Source organism: Symphodus melops (assembly GCF_947650265.1).
Source record: "Symphodus melops genome assembly, chromosome: 11".
Lineage (NCBI taxonomy): Eukaryota > Metazoa > Chordata > Actinopteri > Labriformes > Labridae > Symphodus > Symphodus melops.
In genome coordinates, this window is record NC_136701.1 from 12,784,196 (window position 1) to 12,800,312 (window position 16,117).

The 16,117-nt window shown below is 40.3% G+C and overlaps 1 protein-coding gene across 1 annotated transcript in view; it reads right to left on the reverse strand.

Moving 5' to 3' along the window:
- The window catches only part of lhfpl7 (LHFPL tetraspan subfamily member 7), a 109,788-nt gene that overhangs the window by 65,871 nt on the left and 27,800 nt on the right, over positions 1-16,117 (reverse strand). The window contains exon 2 of the mRNA XM_079355578.1: positions 12,424-12,562. Coding sequence (XP_079211704.1) covers positions 12,424-12,562 — 139 coding nt within the window. The remainder of the gene's footprint in view (positions 1-12,423; positions 12,563-16,117) is intronic.

Sequence of the window (16,117 nt, forward strand, 5' to 3'; positions counted from 1 at the left end):
CAGCTGACTCTGAATTTACAATCCACCAAAGTCGCCCTGCTGCAACTGATGTCCTTGTGAAAAGAGATTCTCGCCGCTGCGCTCTCTGTCTCTCTATCTCTCTTCAGCATTTTTGGCAGACACTTGAAATCTCAAAACAACACATGGCTGCCATTCTCCCCTTTTTTTTAGCTGTACGCACCAGAAACCGTGCACACTGTGAAAATAGTCCCTGCAGTTCAAAACACCTGATTATTATTTCAAACACTTTATCAAGGTTGTACACAGGTTATGAAGAAAGTGATACATTTAAGCTTAAACCTTTTAAAAGTGACGTTTTGGTATCTTTCTGTAATCTGTCACAGAAAACAATTAGAGATTTGTTGAAATTTGCATTTGCTATTTTGCAGGAAAGATTGAATATTTCAGTTCAGTTATATTACCGTAAATTCCGTACTATTGAGCGCACCTGGATATAAGCCGCACCGGCTAAAAATAAGCAAATAAATGTATTTGTACATATATAAGCCGCACTTGATTATAAGCCGCAGGTGTCCACGCTATAACAAGAGCTATTTACACAGACGTAGGCTACCGGTAACATCCGCAAATACTGTAGCGTCCGTACGGACGTTAAAGGACGACGAGAGCGTTCAAATAATAACTTTTAATAACCCGATCACTGTCGGCCGTGACCACGCCGTTTACAGCAGAGAGCAACACATAACTTGCCGTAACAATCCAACTCTCTCCCCCAGCGTTCTCTCATACAGCCACTCAACACGTTCTCGCTGGTGCATTCACTGACTCTCCACATAATCGGAATTATGAACACATTATCAACTACTGACTTTACAACATGAACCGTTACAATACGAAGCCTAGCCGACGGTGTCTGTAACACGGCTGATGAAAAAGATGACCGTAATATATTTCACAAGAAAAAGTCCATCCATTCACTGCCTCAGAATGACTTTATTACTCACTTCCTCAGTCTCTGTTGTCGCTGTCAGTGTCATCTTAACGTGCAGCAGCTCTGTTAGCTTCTTTGACAGCCAGGTCGATCGCCTTTAACTTGAAAGCTGCATCATATGTATTTCTCTGTGTGTTTTCCATCATGAGGGTGCGTGCATGAAGCGCAAAATGACTGATATTAAGATCCGACGTGACGAAGTCAAATGTTTTTGCGGCAGAAGCTCATTGTCCCCCATAAAAAATCCATGCATTAGCCGCACCGGAGTAGAAGCCGCAGTGCTCGAAGTGTGAGAAAAAAGTAGCGGCTTATAGTCCGGAATTTACGGTATATTTACGTTATGTTATATTATTATTATATTGTACACATGCACGACTGCTTTTAACAAGATCCTGGGTCAGACTCAGCACACATGCATGTTGGGCTCCAAACCTCTGCTTAATCGTGTGATGCAGCCTTTTTAATTCATTTAACAGAGCTTACATTCATTTACGGCATGCAAATGACAAAGTCATAAGAACATGCAAAGCAATAGCAATTGAGCGTCATGGCCTAATCAATTATAGAATGTGCGTGTTGGTTTGACAGGACCCGCGGTCTCAACCCTTCATATCACCGACAAAAACTAATTCCAACAACACAGATGGCACAAACAAAACACGACAACACGTCGCAAGCCCTCACTCATCACTGCTCGCTCAAGAGGAGCCTGCGAGCTGAGGATCAATCACTACGTGAGAGGAGAGAGGATAAACCGGCATAAGAGAAATGAGACTGTAAGTTTACCACAAACAATCATCCAAGTGAGTGAGCGCTCGTTTGTGTTGGTGTGTGTTTACGGCTGAGGGCTCACTGTGGAGGAGTAAGAAGCTGCAGTACAACAGCAGCAGACACAACAATGAGTCATCCTGGCTGCTGTTCATATCAAACAACTTCCTGGAAGACACACGCTACACACACACACACACACGCACGCACAGGTTGTGTAAGTGTGACCACACAGAGTCAGTCTTCGGCATCACATTGAAGTCAGGCCTCTCGATTAAATATGATACAAACATTCAAACATTCAGAGATCTGATTTCAGTGTTGGAAACAGAAGAGGGTACGGAGTGAGACAAACAAACCAAGGATTGTTTTGAGTAAGCCTGAAGCTCCATTAAAAGCTTTTTATGAACTTCCTCTGTTGACCCTTCCTGTTTAATGCTCTGAGTAAGTGCACATAAGAAGTCCATGGGCATGCGACTCCTCTTCTGCACATTCTTCTGAAGTAAATGTGTTATGATGAGGAGAAATGATCTAATATAAGTTATTGCATTTAAAAAACAACAGTGCGGTATTGTGATAATTCATAAATGCACGTCTTATATTTACTATTCACTATTGTTGGTGCATTAGGCTGTGTCCTAAATTCTGTCCAAGAAGAGTGAGGGTGCTAAGTTTACAGATGAAGACCATGGAGGACTTGACTGCACCTTAAGACTCCCTTATATCAAAAACCTTTAGAAGGTAATCAATATTACACATTTCAGAAAAACACTAGCCTCATCATGAACATATACATTGAAGGCACACAACCCACATTATCAAATATAATACCCCATGTATTTGATGTGTTTTGACTTTACACCTGTTAACCTGGGGGGAGGCAGAGTTTATAACCGTAGCATTGGGGGGGGGGGGGGGGGGGGGCACTTGATTTGGCTTCACTTGCAGGGAGCTATGTCATCCTTTTTTGTACAGTGAGTGGTAAGGCACAAAAAAGGAAGAGCCTACTGTTAAACAATCCCTACAAACAGAAGTAAAATCCAATCATGGGGTGATGGGTAAACATCTTATTAAAGAGAAACACTCAGCAAAACAATGGCCATAATTGGATTCCTTAAAATACCAGGTTTTATCGAGACATTACTAGATTACATATTGATGTTTTAAACTGCAGCCCACAGCCTCTTTAAGTCAAAGGTTTGCCATAAACAGCAGCTTCATGGTTTCTGCAGTAAATAGAGGAAATAGCCCTTAAGTGCAAGATCTGGCTTCTACCTCATCATCTCTGCTCAAAGTTGCAAAATGAAAAAAAGCGGAGAGGCCCTCAGAGGTAGGACTCATGTAATATGCATAGCCACTACACTCGCTGAGTATGTTCGAGTGAGAAAGTGTGTCTGTGTGTGTGTGTGTGTGTGTGTGTGTGTGTGTTTTCCGGGGCTTTTGTGGCAGGATGACGAGGGAGCAGGAAGAAAAGAAAGACAAGGCAGGAATAAGAAACAGTTTTGGACATGTTTTGGACTCAGCAGCGGTTCTTCTCCTTCTGACAGAATGGGAAAAGACTGAGTCAGTCCAACAGAACAAAGAAGAAAAAGAAGAAAAAGAAATATCCTCAGCTCTTTCTCTCTGCCTCCATTCATCATCAGCCTGTCGATTTGTGTTTGCTGCTGTGACACAACACAACACGGAGGGACCACATGCTAAAACAGGAGCTAAGTGGAGTGTTTGTATGAGCACATATAATCAAAGAGTTTCCAGCACAGAAGATTGAAGGTCATTATTACTGTAAATAACATCGGGGGAAAACTCAATGATTTTTCTCTCTCTTAGAATTGGATCAGGAGGAATATATCAAAGCTGGGGCCCACTTTCAAAGACAACATTAACGATGGATAAAAAAAAGAGTTCAAGAGTAAATTAAAAGAAGATAGATGAATTGGATGGGATGAAAGTTCAGTCTTAATTACAGCCCCACTCCCCACGCTAATTGACTAGTGGACTGATTACTGTGGTTTTTGTGGGTAATGTAACAGAGAGCATGCCCAGCCCAGCTCATAATTTCAGCAGGCATCAGATTTGACCAATGAGAAAGCCTACAAACACAAACACACACACACACACACACACACACACACACACACACACACACACACACACACACACACACACACACACACACACACACACACACACAGGCTTTGAATCATGAGTAGATATTATGCTTGAAGTTTATCCATTAGGGAACATGATTAATGCTGGAATACAGCAGCAAAATGTATTAATGAATCAATCAAACATTTGGGAAAGCTTTGTCAGGTTTGCAGATATAATAGCTGTGTCGTTTCTCCTGTAAATATCAATGATGTCGACGTAAATCTTCTCCAGCCCTGGTTAATTAAAAACACATTTGCTCAAATAGAGCTTAAACACATCAAGTGTTCAGGTTTCTGTGTGTATGCCTAAAAATGTGCGGGTGTTTGCGAGAGGAAGAGATTGTGATGTGTGACCAATCACATTAGCGTCAACGCTGAGAGTAAATACGGCTCTGACTGTACAGAAAGTGACAGTCGGACACGCACGCACGCGCGTCGGCTGACGTGTGTGATAAATCTATCACAGTCTATTGTTGGCGTGCTGCGAGTCACAGGTGAAGAGGTCAGGATGTCAGCAGCTCACCGGTCACACACAGAGAACAGAGCAAGCAAAAATTGACTTTTCTGTCCTTGATCTGTGGGATAGAACAAGTTCTCCCCGCTTACTTTAAAAAAAGGTGTGTGAGCGCCTCGAGCCGGCTGATGAAACAGAATGAAATATCAGTGATCGACAAAAAAACAAGCAGGAAAGAAGTGCAGGGTGCTGATTGTGATGAGCATGTAGGATATAGTTTGCAAGAAGAAGAAGAAGAAGATGATGATGATGATGAGTTAAAGGGATGAAAGAGAATTGGATGGAAATTGGAGGCGTAACAGGTCGGAATTTGAAGCATGGATTTACAGCACATAGTCTCAGGAAGGTGCCTGCAGGGCGGAGCAGAAGTGAACGGCTCCAAAACAATTCAAAACAACGCTCAACACTTGACCTGCAGCTGCTCCCATCACACAGAGAAGGAGAAAACTGGACGTTAGCGGCTACATCTTTGTGCCTGGAGGGAGCCGGGGGGAGCTGAAAGATGGCAGAGATAATCAAACAGTGATATAGTGATGTTTGCTCTCTCACGCAGACTAAGACGCTCAGAATCTTTGTTTCATCTTTGACCATTATATGACCTTCTACCATTATGTCAGAGAGCCTTTATCAGCTTAGACGTATCGCATAAATCAGATGTTCCTGTCCTACCTGTTTTACCAATCCTCCAACGTCTTCCTTTAAACTCAAAGTGAATAACAAGGTTCTGATAAATACATACTGTCCTTACTTTCAGCAACATTTCAGATCTCCTTGGCAATCATCACTTCACTTCCCTTCACTCTGATCCTCTAATATCAGCCTTCAAAACTACAAACAATTGGCTTTCTTTCATTAGCCTTTCAGATCGATTCAAACAAAGAAGGACTTTCACAACACATCAGATCTCGGGGCGAGGTTGTTAGTCTTCATGTAAACCCTGATCCACATCCTGCGTATCGCTTGTTCTGCATTAAACTTCATCAATATTCTGTGGAATCTCTGCGTGTGAATACAGATGGCCAAGATTTTCGGTGGCTGAAATCAATATCAAGATTAACTTGATTGTCTCACTAAGTGAAACATTTGTCTTCGGCTCTTCACCCAATTGCTGCAGCCAAAAAAAGACAACAATCAACATCATTCACATTAAACATAAAACGATAAATATTATGTAGAAATGTCCAGAAATGTTCAGGTTTGTATTTGTAGTCTCTGTAAAAATATCCAATAACATTTAAGAAAGCATTCTCTGTCTGCACAGAGGGGAAGTTGGCCATAACACAACACAGGAACTCATCAGCTGCCATCTAAAGAACATGTAGTTATTTTATGTGTCTATGAAAACATATCTTCACTTAATCCGTCATCCCTTTATCTTAATAACCAGCGGCTTCTACAGGAGCCCCAAAACATGTGGCTTTGCTCTCAGAGGCTATGTCTGTTTTTACTTGGAAATACAATCCCAAACTCTTTTTTTTGGTCAATCTAGCAACAGGTTAAGAGGTCCAGGCAAACAGCTACAACACACCCACCTTCAGATCCACCACAGCCTGAATGAAACTAAATTATTAAAAATGATGTCCTTAACATAATGAAAACAGATGAGTCAAACTAAATCTTGCCCTGTTCACAATGTACCAATAAAGACATGAGCTGTAGACCAGCCCTGTTTTTAAACCCGAGTGTACCCACACTTTAAAAAAAGGACAAGTCACTGGATGCATGATTTAAATCTTGGCAGGATGCATTCTACTGAGTGTGTCAGCCTGATATGGAAAAATGCATTCAGCTGTATCAAAGAGGTGATTGACAGCTGGCAAAGGTACCATATGGTTACCGGCGGCAACAGCAGCACTGAAATAACACAGCAGGTGGTTTGATCAAAGAATCTTCCTGTTTTCATCCCCATGCTTCAGAGCACATCTGCATAGAAGCTTCACTCATGGGAGCGCTGACACAGCAGGCCGGGCTTCCTCAGCATCAGCACAATGCAACACGATGTCAGTGTGTGTGTGTGTGTGTGTGTGTGTGTGTGTGTGTGTGTGTGTGTGTGTGTGTTAGGGGAACACATGGGAAACACACAGTGTCCTTCCTTTGCTGAGCAGCTGGAGTCAGGCTCAAAACTCTGAAGGATGATGGAATGCAGATAAGGAAGCACAGCTTCACAGAGTTGCCCTTTAATGGGCGATATTCAGCTCATGCTGTCGGGGTTGGATCCAGTTTAGCTGAAAATTTAAAAACCTTTTTTCAGCTCAAATCTTGGTCCACAAGAGAGCAAGTGATAACATTCCTTTATAGAGGCGTTTTTCATTCATTCTGCTGTGGCTGCAAAATGTGTTCACTCAGTGCCAAGAGCAGTCAAAGAGTCACGCTTCTGATTTAGATCAAGTCCTGTGGCTGAAATAAAATACTCTGAGTAATTTTAAGATCTCTACAGATATCAGAAAAATGAGCCACAGTAGTTCTTACTGACAGTGTTTAAACCAGTGGATGACTTCCAAAGAGCCGATATGTCACAATTCAAGCTTGGAGTTTGAGCCGCAGACTAACAGTTGACATGAAACTTGAATCAAAAGCCTAAGCTTTTATTCACTTTCAGGCCTTTCATTATGTTTAAACAAACAAAGATGAGAAAGAGAGAGAGATGAAATTGTAAAGACATCAATAACATTGCAATTCAAAAAAATCCACCTTGCTTTTTAAGACAGTATGCCAACCTTCTGGTATGCATACGTCTATCATTATGTGTTTCTTGGACAAATGTTGAAATGTGGAGTGCTCTCTAATTGAGAGCTGGCTCTATTAGCCAAAATGTTCAATAACACCAAGATAGTCAAAGGGACTTGGCCTGTCATTGGAATGGGCTTTTATTTAAAGTTTAAGTAGTAGTAGTCAATTAATCAATCATCTTTTTTTTTTAATTCAAAGAAATGCATTGATGACTTATGAAGTCAGTAGATATTGTCATTTACATTTCAGTTAAAGGATTTCCTGCTTCATTTCATTTCATTTACCGTTATTTATTCTCGAGGAATCATTGAGGGCAGGACTCCATTTACAATGATGTCGAGAGTACAGTTAAAAGATGAAACAATAGAGATCAAACAAAACAAGAATAAATACAAAGAGCATAAAACAGGAATAATGAGCAGCAAAGCAGACAACTATAGTTAATAACATGTGCACTTGTGGTCTCAGTGCGTTTTGTATTGTGTTCCAGGACAGAAGGTAAAGGCTGTTTTCTCAATGTTAGTCTTCACTCATGGGACCCTTAGCATTAGTCAGTTGATCTTGTTAGATATTGATTATCAGCCCAGGCTTGACAGTGAAGTGTATGAAACTTCATGAAAAGTTTTGGAAAACACTCATACTGGTGTCCTCACAGTGGGCTTTACATTTTGGGAAATTGCAATAGTAGTTAGCTTTTTCAAATGCTCTAGACAAAAAGATTATTCCATTCGGTGAATCTTCAAATCAGTCAAATAGAACTCGTTTTACTTTCAGTATTACTTGAAATAGCAAGACAATTACAATGCCTGAAAAAAACAACAAAGTCTTTATTCTCTGATGCAAAATGATGTTTTGTTCCCCTTGATAGTTCTCTTTACAAAATGCTTAACAAAAAAAAATACTTATTTAACTGTTGTTCTTTTTTCCTTAAATCTTTAACTGGATTGAGAGTCTCCTGCAGTGCAAGCAGCTCCGCAAGGCACCTTGGGGGGAAAAAAAAAGAATTCATAGTGCAGCACATCAAATAATTTCCAATGCATCTTTGTCAGAAATAAAAAAAAAATACCAACTCGGGAAACTCCCAAAGAAACAGTTTCACACAAACACCCTTTTCTTTTTAAATACTACTCACTGGCAGGAGAATCAATAAAAAGCCAAAAAAAACAACAACAGGCAATCAGTGCAACAGATAAACTCTCCTGCATATTTTCTTACAAGCACATGATGCAAATTCTCTCCATATGTTTAATAGGGCCATAACCCTTCAGGAGAACAGCTGAGATTAAGCATATATGTGCAGTGTGTGCTTGTATACTCAGCCGGGTGTGACATGTCTGCAGCCCCGAACAGAAAACTGCAAAGAGAAAATCTGCCTGGGCGATGTTCCAAAAAGAAAACCTAAATGTAGCTCAGCTTCTTCTGTCAGCGGATGAATGTGAGGAAAATGTAGTATATAGAAAATGTAGAATAAAGATGAATATGGGTGTGCTTTAAATTAGACTGCATTCGTGTTTCTTTTCCTTTCATTACCTTGCAAAGTGTTTGACTCCTTAATTGCTCATTCTACAGACAAATACACACCGCCAGACCAAAGAGCCGTCCAATCCGATGGATCCTGACCACTAAGAAGAAGGGGTCGATGAAATATGCATGATAGGAGAAAAGGCTCCCCGCCTGAACACACACAAATGTACTGCCTCTCTCTCTCTCTCTCTCTCTCTGTCTCTCTCTCTCTCGCTCTCTCAGGGCATAAAACATTGATGGAGGCAGAGCTCAGCAGCTGAACCACTGGATGGAGCGCTGAGCCGAACCAGGGGAGGGTTAGCAAGTTCGCATCTAATTCTGGACATCACCCACGGGAGCACACCGCTGAGAAAGAAAGAGAGAGAGAAGAAAGCAGGGCAGGTTTACCGAAAAAAAAGAAAGAACCTTTTTTTTTTTTTTTTTTTTTTTCCTGGTTCGATCATGCCCTGGAAATGTGTGCGTTTATAGAGCAGGACTTGACAGAGATGTTGACATGAGTGCACAAACATTACCGGTTTGTTCCTTTAACCTAGCAGCTGAGTAATAGCAGAGGTGATGTCGAGGATGATGCTGTAAATGGAAACACTAAGTGTTGTGGAGGTGGGATGCAAATGACGACAGTTTAGAGGAGACAGTGATTCAGCCTTTGTTTGTTGCTGTGTTTCTCTGAGTTCAGTCTGAGTGTTATATCTGTCAATCTGACACATTTCAGGAGAGAGGTAGTGATAGAAGAGGTCAGAGATGTCTACGGAAAACATACTGAAGGATGCAGAATTCTGAGATGCTGTTACCCGTTTAGAATTCACATTTTCAACAAACACATGCACAGGGATTAGCAATACACACATGCACGCACACACACACACACACGCACATTTACAAATCCTGCGAGACTGCAGCTGACAACTTCCCAGCTCTAACTGGTGACCTTTTTTGTGTCAAAATCTAAAGACTTGACTTAATTTCACTTCATTCTACCCTTATCACCATTAGATGTTGATGCCTCAAAGGGCAACCTAATTGTCCAGCGTGCTTCTTACAAACAGTGTGGTGTGGGAAATTCCACTTGCTGATATGAAACACAGTGATCTCAGCAGATTTCAGAAGAGTAAGATAATTGTTATGGACACCGTTAAACGAGTGTTTGATACTCTGATTGAGTAAATGGATCTCTGTTTTGTTGTTGGAAAGAAAAAACCCAGATGTTTAAAAGTTGAAACTTTTATTGTTTATCTAAGATCAGGTCACTTTTGTCCTTTTTGTTTTTCTTTCTAAAGAAAACCTGAATAGAATCAACTTCCTCCAGACCCAGACTTTTAAAAGAGCAATATTTTTTTCATTTTTGCAATCAACAACATACATGAATGATTGACTTTTCAATGTAACTTAACTTTTTTTTTTTGTAGTTAATTGATCATCAATCCCAGAGTATTTTCAGATGTCATTAGACATGTACAGTATGTGTCACATGTTTGAAATGGAGCGTTTTGAATTTTGACTCTGTCCATGGTGCTGATATTGGGCCAAGTCATCACATGAAGCTTCAGCCTGCCGACTTACACCAACACAATTCATCTCTAAAATGCCTAAATGCAACAAACCACTATGGTATTCCACATGAGAGTATTATACTGATTTAAACAAAACAGTCTGGATTGAGGAGTCTGTTATTCTGAAAAATAAAGCGTTAAAATCTTCAATACTGACTATAACCCTCTGGTCTTAAACGTTATTCCAAGTCCTTGAAAGAAGTTATGATCATCAACATGTCCTTAGTTTTGCAGGACTTTCGCTTCTTTTTTCTATCCATGTGACAACTTTCAGTTTCATGTGTGGAAACACACAAAGACGCACTGAAAATCTTTAGTCCGTTAAACGTACGTGCGCACACACATGCGCACGCGCGCGCGCACGCACGCACGCACGCACTCACACTCACACACACACACACACTAAACAAAAGCTTAGCTCCAAGTTTCTTCACATTGTCATTCAGCAAAACTGTCACTATAAAACACACACACTCTCTTTAGTACACTGGCCAGGGATGCACACACACATTTGGAGGACTCTCAGCACGCTTGCTTTAACACAGACTCCTTCTCATTTTCCAGAAGCAGCCTTCATGTGATTCTGGGGTCAGACAGAGTAGTTGGACTGTAGCAACAAACTCCACTTTGAACACAACATTAACTCTGCTCTATGAAAAGCTCCAGGTTTGTCACTAAAGATTTAACCTGCCCAGTGAATCAGGCCTCTCATTACGCTAAGTTAAATGCCACATGCAGGGATTTAAATTAGCTACTCAATATTCTCAAGGATTCACAAGGCTATGTAATCGCTGCTGCCGCTAAATAAATGGGGAAAAATAACGATTAAAGGTTTGAGGCTCAGTCACCCTGAAGAGCAGAGTGGGTAGATGAAGAGACTTCAGAGTAACTTAATAAAAATGCAATCAGAGGAGGCAGAGGGGCTTCAGAAGAGGCAGGAAAAAAGCAAGACATGAAAAATACTAAGCACGCACAGCACTTCTCAAAATTGTGTGTCAGATAAGATATGTATATACTACCAGTCAAAAGTCTGGACACTCAACAGTAACAGTATAATCAATAATACATTATACTGTATTATGTGATATAGCTACTGTATCTAGGGCACACCTACTAATGGAAGGGTTTTTCTTTACTTTTCACTTTTTTTATGATAGTAGATATAAAAACCTTTTTTTTTTTTCCACTGTTGTTTTGGAAAGAAATTCATACATACGTGGGCATTAACTATTTCTATACAGGTATTCTTGATGTGGTGTGGTAGTATGTCTTATACTAGGCACATTCACCGAGTCTACAACACGGTTAAACTTTGTCGTCCTCACTAGTAAGCTTCAGAATTACTAGTTATATATATTAAATTTGTATTTTTATAAAGCTTACATATTATCTTTCTAAGTTGTTGCAAGTTTCATTTGCTGAATGATAGTTTGTCAACTACATTGTGTCGTGTCATTTAATACTGTCCAGTGTAAATCTGCAGTTAGAGAGCTCAATAAGGGTCCTGATTTACAGTATTGCAGTATTAAACATTGAATTCATTATAATAAATGTCCTGCTGTTACTGAAGCGCACGATACTGTATCTACTCACATTACAACAGAAAATCATTTGAAGCACCTGCCTCTAAAACGCTCCGATGCACAGGGCGAGAGTGTGAAGGTCTGTACTGAGCAGTGACATGAGCCGTGCTGTGTTATGGGTTTTTAAAGACCAGCCGCTGACACGACTGCACTTTGTTTACGAGACTACTTCTGTGTTTGAGTGAAAGAGACAGTCTGATAAGTCACGTGTAGCCCTGAACCAATGACCTGTGTTAAGCAGCCATAATTGTCTTTTTACAGCACGCTCTAAATCTGTCCTCTCAGGTTCACCCCTACAAGTGTTATGCAGACACTAGTTTCCTAGCAGCAGTGGTCCTCGAGTTGTTTTCTTTGTTCTTTTTTTTTTGTGAGTCACAGGGTACAAAGTCAGCTACTTTTTTTTTTTTCAATATGGTAGTAGAAGCGAAATCAGTGCTTGTTGCAGAGTGACTTTAATGGTGAAAGATTGGAAAGTGAAGGACGGCTTCAGGTTAAAGGCACAAGGAGAATACAAGAGGCTGGAATGATGAGTTTTATACAGATGCAGCTCTTAAATCTAAATCAAGAATCTAATAAGGATTTCCTCAATCCCCGTCCCTGTCTTGTATGAGTGTACTGCTTTGCCTGTGCGTGAATTCAGTGTTTGACCGACCTGCTGCCATCTGCATGTATCCAGCCAGAGTGCAGATCCTCCTCTCGCATCCTCCACTGGGCAGGAAGATTGTGATGATTGCCAACAGGGAGCTGACTGCCAGCAGAGCACAGCCTCCTGAACACAGCACCGCACTAGTCTGAGAAATAGAAAGACAGAAGAATTTTAGTTCAGCTCATTTACCAAAACAGAACCAGAACATTAGATTGCATCATATACAATAGACTGTACAAAAAGATGGATGCATGATAGACCCCGAAAAGTAAAGCCAAAGAAGGAGCTTAAAATGTTTCTGCAAAAAAAAGGTAATAATACCTTAACTTTAAATTAATGAACACATCAGAGGGGAGTCAATCGCTCAGTCTATGGACTTGGGTTTGGAAGCAGATGGTTCCAGAGGTTGCCGGTTCAGTCCCAGTGCAGACCCAATGTAACTTCCCTTGGTCTGTTAAGTTAGCTCTTATTGTGATGGTTTGTGTTTATTGTTTTGTTTTTTTGATAAACTTAGTTTAACAAGTGATCTAACTTTATCAAAAGAGGGCATGAGGACAGGATTGACAGCATTGTTGCGAATGTAACTTATGTAGTACAGTGTGCACAGGGTTGAGGAGGAACAGTAAAAGGAAATGTATCAAATATTACCTAAAAGTGTAATTTACCTTTCCATAACTGTGAGTGTCTGCTTCAAATCGACAATCATTTCCTGATGTGGACTGCGCAGACCCGAGGGATCTTTGCTGTTTTAATCCATAAGTTAATTGGGGTTTTGGATCGTTGAAGGGACAGGAAGTTAAAACTGCAGTGTCGGGATCGGGTAGCAAATTTTACTTCAGGGCAAAGCTACTTGTTCTGTCAAGAACCTCAAAACGAATGTGTGTACGTGTAAACATTCCTGACAAACATTTCAAAATGCTCCCCAAAGCTTTAAAAACCCGTATTTTTGGTGAGGTCAGATTGTGTAACCTCACAATTAATCCTCCTCACAGGTTAATGGCACTGCCAGCTGGAAAACAACTCTTCATGGCTAAACAACAGGGCACTGTCTCTACTCATTACACCTCCGCTTTATAACACACACACAGGGGCAAACTGGGGGCAGAAAGCACAACACACACATCACACAAAATGATTCCCCACTTTTTATGTTGCACGTTGACAGTAAAAAATGTTCTACGCCAGTATATATGAACAAGCAAATAGAATGTGTTATTCTCTCATTGTTAGGAAGAACAAATGTGCTAGTAATGTGGTGTTTGTGTTTTGACTGGATATCCACTGTTCAGAGTGACTCCTGGCAAAGAGTGCATTCCTAGAACGAGTGGCAGCGAAGTTCAAAGCTGTACTGTACATTAGCCCCGAGGGAGTGCGTCTGTGGCTGATTGGTTGTTGGGTGGGCGTTGGGTTCCCACAACTTGTGCGTCTATGTGAAGTCTGCTTGGTTATGACATCTCAAGTAGGAGGACAGACATACAGTAGGTCTCAGACTTTAATCCTCCTTATCCATAACATGGGAGCACCCCAGGGTGACGTTTATAGCCCCCTGCTGTTGTCCTCAAACAAACACAACAGCATTGACACTTTTTAATGCAACATCATCAACCCTGCATATGATACAGCTTCACAAAATTCGTAATCTGAAGACAAATTCCATTTAGTAATTGATGTTATCCCAGGAAAAAGGGATATTGCATAAACATAATTGTGACTTAAATCGATCCAGGATGTAAATCATTAAAAACCAAGGTTACGAGATAAAATGTTTGAAACTTTACAAATCAGACATACATGTACAGTATAACAGTTCCAACTTTGAGGAGATGAGGCGTCTGCTTGCAACTTGTCAGCTTTTTTGTTCTCAAAGAGTATGTTGAAGTTGAATTTGAAACTTATTGGATTGAAGCTCCATCGATACAGGAAGCAGAGAGGCAGGTAGAGAGAGTAAGCGGATTTGGAGGTTGTTGTTGTTTTTTTTGTTTTATTTGTTTTTTTACATATATGAGGAGTACATACAGTGCAAACATTAAATCAGAACACAGCGTCACATTAGTGTTTAGCATACAGGCGAGAGTGATTTTAGAGAAATGTCTTACATTCAAAGGGGGAAATGCAGCCCTGAAACGCATGTCATTATGCATGTCCCTGATGTGACTGACATGGACAGAGGAACGATGAAAGCAGTTGAGATTTCTATGCCTGACTGGAAATTTAATTAGCTGGTTCTGGATGTTTGGCAGAAATGGGAGCAGGGAAATACTTAAGTGCCGTGATGTTGGTGGCAATGATCATAGTTATTCTTTTGACCTTTATTTCTCCATTAACGAACGTGTTCTTTATCACAAAGGTCCTCGTGCTAACACAGAGCCACATCTGGGTTACAGATCAGCTCCTTGGGAACTGTAGGGAGCCAAGTGCCTTGCACAAGGGCACCTTGACCACAGCGATCAGGCAAAGGAAGAGCATGTGCAGAATGAGAACAAGCCCTTTGGGAAAGTAGTTTTATTGTGAATCATTTGAGTAACATGAACTTTAATTTGATCCAATTCATGTCATTTTTATTCAGGACAATGATCATTACTTAATCATCTACCATTACATTTTCAGGTCACACTGTTCATATTCTGATGGATGCTTGGAGGTTAACTAATGGATGAGTCAGCCGCAGCCAGACAGATTCATGAAGAAACTGAAATGTATAAATGCAAATGAAATATTTCTATCAAAATCGAGTTTCAATGTCCCAGAAGGATGTGAATGTCTTACTGAATTCAGTGCTGCCAAAACTTTCATTCGACTTTCACTTTGACTTGGTACCTAACAAAACTAAACAACCCTTTATGCCTATATAGAAATATCTTAAATTCAGGTGTAACACATTAAACACAACTCTGGTATGTCCTTTAAAGACGGCGAAGCCCTTTGAGTCAAGAGGTAATTGTGATTTACTATATTTGTCTTAATTGGACAAAAATGAACTACAAAACTGAATGGAGTTCAATTAAAAGGAAAATAAAGTTCTGGCCATGTCAGACAGCAGACAGTAGTTTGTCAGACGGTATCAGGCACAGATAGAGACACAAAGGAACGATCTTTCTACTTTTGCTTTTCTACTAACAATTCAACAATCATCAACAATCATTGGTAACCAAACTGACATTAGAAAGCAGCATGATGCTAGTTAAAACTAGGTTTTTAAAAATAAAATAGAGCAAAAGAAGTGAATGCACCATGTGGGTTGGCCATGTTATACTATCACCTTTATCTGAAAGTAATAAGATTTGGAAGACACTGTGTTGAGAGAGTGGAGACAACATTGACTTCAAGCACTAACAAACTGTGTTCTCATCCTCCTTCTCTTACATTATCTCTTCGAGTTACTGTTTTCACTGTTTTGTTTCTTTTATGAGTCTTTGAGCACTTAACAAATCAGTATCAAAGTCGACCTGCATTATTATTATTATGATGAAGTAACACAGCTGAGGGGCAACATTCAAATCTCCTCAGCCTGATCTAAGACTCAGTGAGAAGATGTCTGAAGTCACAATTTAAAATACAAACTTAAATACAAGTGGCTCCACATCTTTTTTATTTCCTGTCTTAAACTATGCTGCCACTGAATATATATGGTGAGAGGGTACGAGAAAAAGATTAGCTTTTCATGTGTATGGAAAAAAAACTAAATTGATCCGAATGATTG